This window comes from Alligator sinensis, unplaced genomic scaffold (genome assembly GCF_000455745.1).
Source record: "Alligator sinensis unplaced genomic scaffold, ASM45574v1 scaffold439_2, whole genome shotgun sequence".
Classification (NCBI taxonomy): Eukaryota; Metazoa; Chordata; order Crocodylia; family Alligatoridae; genus Alligator; species Alligator sinensis.
Window position 1 is genome coordinate 50,027 of NW_005843727.1, and position 8,447 is coordinate 58,473.

At 39.3% G+C, this 8,447-nt stretch overlaps 1 protein-coding gene across 1 annotated transcript in view; it reads left to right on the forward strand.

The window, feature by feature from the left end:
• LOC102381116 (doublecortin domain-containing protein 1) overlaps positions 1-8,441 on the forward strand; it is a gene marked incomplete at both ends in the record, with an annotated part of 48,996 nt that extends 40,555 nt beyond the window's left edge. Inside the window, 2 exons of the mRNA XM_025195687.1 lie at positions 7,352-7,445; positions 8,407-8,441. Coding sequence (XP_025051472.1) covers positions 7,352-7,445; positions 8,407-8,441 — 129 coding nt within the window. The remainder of the gene's footprint in view (positions 1-7,351; positions 7,446-8,406) is intronic.
• Positions 8,442-8,447: the final 6 nt, after the last annotated feature.

Here is an 8,447-nt window from a genome sequence, read left to right on the forward strand (position 1 = left end):
CCAACCTGTCCAGGTCTGCTTGTAGTTGTTCCCTGCCCTCTGGCGTGTCCACTTCTCCCCACAGTTTTGTATCATCCGCAAACTTGGACAGCGTACACTTCACTCCCTCATCCAAGTCACTGATAAAGACATTGAAGAGTATCGGTCCAAGGACCGAGTCCTGTGGGACCCCACTGCCCACATCCTTCCAGGTGGATACCGACCTGTCCACCACCACTCTCTGGGTACGACCCCCTAACCAATTTGCCACCCACCGGACTGTGTAATCATCCAAGTTACAGCCTCTTAATTTGTTCACCAGTATGGGGTGAGATAGGCCTTCCTGAAGTCTAAGTAAACGATGTCTACCCCTACTCCTGCGTCCAGGTGTTTTATAACCTGGTCCTAAAAAGAGACTAGATTAGTCAGGCATGATCTACCTGCTACAAACCCATGCTGGTTTCCCCTCAGCATAATTCCTGCTGCTGGGTTCTCACATATATGAGCCTTAATATTCTTTTCAAAGACTTTGCCAAGGATGGAGGTGAGACTGACTGGTCTATAGTTGCCTGGATCCTCCTTCCTCTCCATCTTGAAAATAGGGACCACCACATTGGCCCTTTTGCAGTCCTCTGGGACCTGGACCGTGTGCCACGAGCGCTCAAATATTCTTGCCAGTGGCTGTGCAAGGACATCAGCCAGTGCCTTCAGTACCCTCGGATGGAGGTCATCTGGGCCTGCTGACTTAAATGCATCCAGTCCTTCCAAGTGACTCTGCAACATCTCAGGGTCAACGCTTGGTAGTCTGGCAGCCTGCTGTTGCCTCTCTACAATCCCATTGTGAGACTTGTCTTGCCCCTCGTGTAGGAACACTGAGGCAAAGAACTCATTGAGGTGTTCAGCCTCGTCCCCCCTGACTGTCACCAATTGCTTTTGCCCATTCAGTAGTGGTCCTATACTGCCCTGGGCCTTCCTTTTACTCCATATATATCTGAAAAACAATTTTTTGCTATCCCTAACTTGGGATGCCATCATCAGTTCCGTGGTAGTTTTGTCCTTTCTAACTGCTTCCCTACAACTGCGAGCTTTGGAGGTATACTTCTCTTTAGTAATCTCTCCCTGTTTCTACTGCTTATATGCCCCCCTTTTTGCCCTTAGGCTGCTCTGGATTTCTCTGGTCAGCCAAGGGAGCCTCTTGGCCCCTTTCCCCCTTTTCCCCCACATAGGGATCATCTCCCTCTGTGCCCAAAGGATTGCTTCCTTAAGGCACAGCCACCCTTCCTGGGCTCCCATCTCGCCAAATCTCTTACTCTGCAGTGTGTCATTGACTAAACGCCTGAGATATTTAAAGAAGAAGTTATATGAAGAAGAGTAAGAAAATAGTTAAAAATATATTGGACAAGCTTCTCCAAGATTATGGCCAAATTAACTCCCAAGTTGAAAAAGCTTGGGAGCCCACCAGGAGCTGGAAAAACGGTATCTCAAGGTACATATAAACCTGCAAAGCAACAAGAACTTCAAAGCTTGTAGGACTTTATAGTTCATTAAAAGAAATAACAGAAACAAAATTCCAAGTGCACAGATGTGAAGAAGCACAAACATGACATCTAGGTGAAAGACACGACGTAGCTAGTTTTAAATCAGTCTTTCTCACTACTCTTGAGCAAGTAGTATTCTGAGAAAGATGAGCAACAAGGCAGGAACATAGCAAGAGCTCAGTTAGTGTACAATGTACTTTAGATCTTGATAGATGATGCAACCCTTTCAGAAATGTTATCTACCAGTGCACATTAGAGCACTTCTGAAGCTACTCAGGCTTGAATTGGGGAATGGAAGAGGGGGAAAAAACCTAAAGACAAAACTTCATGGATAATGTGTTTTCCTTGTTATTACATTCATTATAATTCCTTGTCAGAATAAACATTAAGTTTGGTGCATGATTATTCAGAACAATTGTTATTATTGGGGTAAGAGACACTTCGTTGATCATTATAGATCAACATGGAATTTGTATTTTCAACATGTTTTTGATAATTGGCAAGAACACTTTTTCCTCAGACTATTAAGCCATGTTTTTCTATATGGACACCTTGAAAAATACAGCTTAATTTAGTGGCCTGGAATTTGCATGATGTGCAAATAATGTTGTCAGTATATTCCTTTTCTTAGTTCTGTTCAGCATTTTCTTGAACAATGACTTTTCCCAGGTCAAAGTATCGCCACTTCTGTCATCAGAAAAGTAACTTGCGTGCTATCCATCTTAGACTTCTTTCAGAAAATGACAGGTAATTTCACTGGCATTACTTTTGTGACAGTTTCAGCTTGATGATTCAACTTTTTAGAGTACATCAAAATTGCATTCAATGTACATTATTGCACAATATGAAAATTCAACTGTAGTTGGTTTACATTCTCAATTACCATGGTTACTACACAAATTGAAAAACTATGCTGAATATTAAAACTTTCATTATTAAAAAAGCATGTGTTGCACACTGATATTTAAAAGAACTCTATCAAAATGATATATATTAAATAATTGAATTCAACTTCAGACTAAATATTATATATCATAAGGATTTTAAAAAAATAACAATTTTTCCATTTATACTTTTAAAAATTAAAAATACCTTGATTTTTTTTAATGTTGCTGGAAAGTAATTCTGTAGAATTGTCATGATGGTTCCATTGCCATGCCAATTTTCTGGTGTGTTTGTATAGGCCTGAGAATTCAGGTTTGACAAACTTGGTTCTGCCTAACCTAGCCACCCTAACCTAACAGTCATGATAAAAGAGAAGAAACACAGAATTATAACAAAGTAGGGCTGGAAGGGACCTCACAGAGTTTAGTTCAACTCCTTGGTCAAGGCAGGATCATCACTGACTAAACCATGCCAGTCAATGCCTGTCTAACCTACTCTTGAAAATTTCTAAGGAAAACTTCTACTACTCTATGCTGTTTCTGTCCTTCCCTGTCTTTGATGCCATGTCTACTTGTCACCTGGTAACTGCACCTGTTTGTGAAGATTGAAGTAAAAAAGGCATTAAATACTTCAGTCTTCTTTGCATCATCTATAGCTAGATTGTGTGTCACATTCTCTAAGGGACCTATGGTTTTTCCAGTCTTCCTGTTACTTTTGACACACCTATAGAATTGTTTTTGCCTTCCTAATTTTCTCCCTGCATGCCTGTGTGACACTTTTATGTTCTTTCCTAATAGTATGACCAAGTTTCCAGTTTTTGTAGGTTTCCTTTTTGAGTTTCAGCTCATTGAAGAGGTTGCTGTCTAGCCAGGCTGGCCTCCTGTTGCACTTCCCATTTTTTCATTGCATCAAGATAACTTGCTCCTTAGAAGAGCCTCCTTTAAGTACAGCCAGCTTGCCTGGATTCCTTTCCCCTCCTCAGATTTACCCCAGCAGGGGATCCTGCCTGTTACCTGAGTTTGTTACAGTCTGCTTTTCTGAAATCCAGTGCCTGTATTCTGCTGTTCTTCCTCCCTCTCCTTAGGATCTTGAGTACTATGACTTCATGGTCAGTGGGTGCACAAAGGTGCAGAACCTGTGGAGCCATGTGGCTAGGTAGCAGGCAGCCCCTGTACTTTAGCACTCTCATGCCCCAACCAGCCCCTGTCACAATCTACATGTGTGTTTTGTTGCACTTATAACTCTGCCATAAGACAGTCCATGACTGCTATCTTACAGCAGAATTTATTGCATCCTAATACCGGCACATGTGTAGACTGTGGCACTTTACTGTGGAGCTAGTTAGTCAGTTCCTCAGTAAACCACACATGTAGATACATACTTTAGCTATTTGACCTTGCACATGGAAAACATTGTATGTGAAACTGCTTAGTTGTGTTAGTATGTAAAAATGAATCAAACTAGATTTTGTATTGATTATTGGGCTTCTAAATATTTTTACAGTTACATATGCCATTACTAAAAATCCAGGACACTTTGGATATGTTGAATTAGGTTCAACATCAAACCATTTAGAACACTGTAAGGGAGGCAAAAGACTCTTCAGGTGAAGGCAAAAATGACATTACTTCACCTTCCTCCCCATTGATTCTAGGGACCAAAGGGGCAACTGCTTGAAATATAGTGAAGGCTTCCCAGAATTTCTGGCCATTCTTTCTTCTATTCCTTTGCTCTGTTGAAGCAAAGTACATGGAATAAGGCCAAGGCTATAGTCTGTTAGCCAAACATCAGCTGGAAATAGACAGTGGTGAGCAAGATTGATTACACCAAAATCTGAGAACCAAGAACTAGAAGCTCCATGAGAGCTCGTTAAGTCTTACAATTGAAAGGAAAGTGCTACTTCCATCTAGCAGCAACTGTTATTTTTCATCTATTGCTAGCTGCTATTTTTATAGAGGTGATAAAAATCCCATCACATTTTAAGATGATTTTCAGAAAAGTTTAGGAAATGAAGAAAAAAATTGGGGAACACCTTTACTAAAATTCAGTTGCAAGACTTTCAAACCAATTTCTGGAAAATTCCACAAGTGCTTTTGTTTGTGTGATAATGGAGTTAAGAGAAAGCAAAATGAAAATAAATCTGAGTACTTTAATTAAAATCCACTTATGGAAAATATAATTAGATAAGGATAATGTTGCGTATTTTGACATAACTTAAATTGCTATTTGCTCTACCTTGCAAACTTCCTTGCTGAATTTGTTAATGAATATATAACATTATTGCAGAAATAGAAGGAATCATTTGCAATAGAGAAATATAGTGATAGTATCTTAAATGTTAGTACAGTTTTCATTATCCACAATGGATCATTTTCTAAAATAGGGTCAAGTCCCTCAGGATTTCTGTATCTCCACTGAAAATGTTCTTGAATATGTTCAATCTTGACAATGTAAGTTTATCCAAGTTTATTCCCAAAGACATTTGGATAAAAAGGACAGTGTACTGCCATCTGAACTTCTACCGTTAGTAGAATTATATTATGTCCAAAAAGTTAAAGATTACTTAACATTAATGACTTACAGTAATATGAAAGCAGCCTCAATTTTCTAGTTTAGATTTCTAGTTTTACATTTACTAGAAAAAATTAATTATGGGTAGGGAGGGTAGTGGATGTGACCCAGGTCCCATTTCTCCCCTTCCACAGGTATCAAAAAGGGAATCTATGGGTGTGTTTTTACTTCTTTCTTTTCTTAGAGGGCCTCATTTGCTCTGTTTACTTCAGTCCTATTAAGATGTTCTTGTGTTGTACTGTACCTCTACCGTATCCCAATACCCATGTGTGTACATTCCATATTTTAATAAAAGAAAGCCACTTTTTATGTAGTTCAGTTAACTAATATCTGATACTAACATTTACTTTCTCTTACACCATCTATCTTACATTATGGATTGTAATAGCTTTTGAGGCAGAATGTATATGTATATCACAGAGAAGCTTCAGTCTCCACCTAAGTATTAGGTCAGTAGTACAATACAAATAATTGATTATGATGATAATATTGTAATTAAAAACATCAATTTTCTACCACTGGAATAATGTAAATGTAACTTAAAGTTGTCATAGAATCCTGTAATCATAGAAACGTAGGGCTGGAATGGACTTCTAGAGGTCATCTAGTCTATCCCCCTGCCTGAGGCAAGATCATCCACATCCCAGCCATCCTATACAAATTCACTGTCTAACCTATTTGCAAAACTACACAGTCAGGCCCAACACAACCACAAGACATAACACCCTAACCTAACACAAGCAAGCAGGAGAATCACAGAGACCAACATCCTGCTACTGCAAAGATTGTTAAAATATGCTGGAGAGATCCAAGAAAGAGGGACTCCTGTACAGAGGAAGTCAACCCCACCCCCCACCCCAAAGTCTGTACCAATCTGACCATGAGGTAAAATTCCTTCATGATCTCCAAATATGGTAATTGGTCTGAAACTGAGGGAAGGACAAGACCCTCTGGCCAGGAAACTCTAGGTGTAAGTCCCAGCTGCAGCGTTGGCATACCCCAGTCAAAATCCCCAGCTGGGGCCACAGCCAAAACCCAATGCTTGAGGAAGGTGAAGAAAACCCTCCTGACACATGCTGCAGAAGGAAGGGAAAAAATTCCTTCCTGGCCGCATGTGACAATCAGCAAAGCCCAGAAGCATGGGAAATTCCCATAGTAGAAACATAGGCATAGCTTTTCTTAGATCATCCTGACCAGTGCTTATCCAACCTCTTCTTGAACATCTCCACTGACTGAGATTTCGTAAGTTCACTAGGCAGCATAGGCAGTGGAAGCGGGGACTAACTAGGCTTACCCTGCAAACATGGGACAGCAGTAGGACTGCCACCACCTGCCCCAAGCACAGCATGGCCCACTCCCCACTCTGGGAAGAGCCCAATGCAGCCCTAGCCTCAGCCCACACTGGCAGCCTGCCTCCCCCCACACAGATCTGGGGGCATATGCCCCACATGCCCTCCCAGGGTGTGCACAGTGGCGGGAGCTGCCAAATAATTTTTTTCTCCCTCCGCCTACCCTAGGCAGTCTATTCCACTGTCTCACTGTTCTAAGAGTGACATTTTTCCTGATATCCAATCTAAACCTACTTTGTCATAAAAGAACAACTCAAGATTCTTCTGACAATAGAGGAGTATTTCTAGTTGTATAGTATCTATCTAGTCAGATTTACATCTGCTTACCCCCTTCAGGGGGAGTATTGAGGAGTGTTGAGGAGGTCTAAGGGCATGTCAAAAGTTAAAATGGGTCAAACCAGCCTCTTAAAACAGTTTAAATTAGAAGTTGGTTTCAGACTTGAAGTAAGTGGTACAGCTGAGGATCAATCTTTTAGGTATTCCTCGAAGTAGTAATGTTTGAATATACTGTATGTTATCTTTTTATGTACATATTTATGTTATATTTTTATTGGCTTATAAACAACTTTAATAATAGTTATTGATACTGATCATATCAAAACCCTAATTTTTTTCAAAGTATATTTTTATCACTTTATCCTATTTCAGATTTTGTAAGTATTTTTTTACATTTTTTTATGTCACATTTTTTCCTCTTTATCTTGAATTGGTCTTTGCAGCTGACAATATAGGACGTATATTTGATCATACTTGGTATAGATTTTGATGTATGGACCATAATATTCACAGATTTAGTGTGAGGACCAAATAGTATTTACTTAGTCTGTCTCTGTGTTTTGGTCTCTCCAAGAATCACTAGCTTTACATCATTAATTTAATCCATTTAAAAATTATGTTCATAAATTATTTAGATTAAATATAGATTTTAAGTATATATTTTTCATGATTTTCCACGTTCTTAATATGTGTGTTAAATAGGATAGAACTTTAATTAGGTGTAGTAAAGGCAGTTTTTATATTTTTATTAAGTTTTTAGATGAATGCACAATGAAAATGAATCTTACTTCACCAGCAAAATATCTCTACAACATACATGGAGAAAAAATTGAAAATATCATAAATGGTAAGTAGGAATATATACACCGCATACAAGTGTTTGTAAATCTGGGGCCTTATTTGCCTAATTCAGGAATTCAAAGTAGACGGATGGCTGAAATTAACTGATACTAGCCTGTAGGCAATGCACAGAATTCCACAAATTACAGAAACTCAGGAAATAAATATGCTGCTATAACAATTGCCAAGATCTTAAATATAGTTTGTTTTTATAATTAATTTGTTCTTCTTTCAGTGTATAGATCCCTACTTAGTATGTGTGCACCCAGTGCACCAGTCAGAGCTTCTCTTGAAGATCCTTTTGGGTCAATGCATTCTCCCTGCATATTTTTTTCAGGTCCCTGGCACTACCTTTAAATACTGAAGTCATAGAGTCCTTTAAATGTTGAAGTCACAAAATTAACTATACTTTTCTTCTTCAGTCTGGCACTGATGGTAGCACCTTAGATACATACTGGCAGCATTGGAAGTATATAGAGGGGTAAGAGTGGCCACACCCTTCCTTTTTGCAAGCTAAGATGTACTTATGGCACCAGTAACATTTGAAACAGCATCAGTATCCACTGCAACTTCTCCTTTAATACCATGATCTACATACCATGTATCTTAGTGCCAACTACAAGGAATCTCCCTGCACCAGTTTCATTGTGGACTCAAGTGCCCACAGCAACAGTATATTTGGTATCAACTTCAGTAGCAATCTGGGAACCAACTTGTCTTCATTCCATTTTATTCTGCCCCACCTGTCCCAGTAAATTTTCACTTTCATTCTTGGACTTGGAACTATTACCTGATAGATCTAAGAGGCCTGTAGTCTCAACCTTTATTTTAGATTTGGGAAGTGTTCTGCTCCAGGTATAATAAGGAAACTCATAGTTGTTGGTCCAGAACTAGGTCTCTGTATAGCTTGAATCTAGTACAAGAAGCTCCAGTCTCTTAAAACATTTAATCCTTCTCTCCAAATACAGCTCAAGACATCTTCCTTCCTTCCTTCCGCTCAGACGCTGCG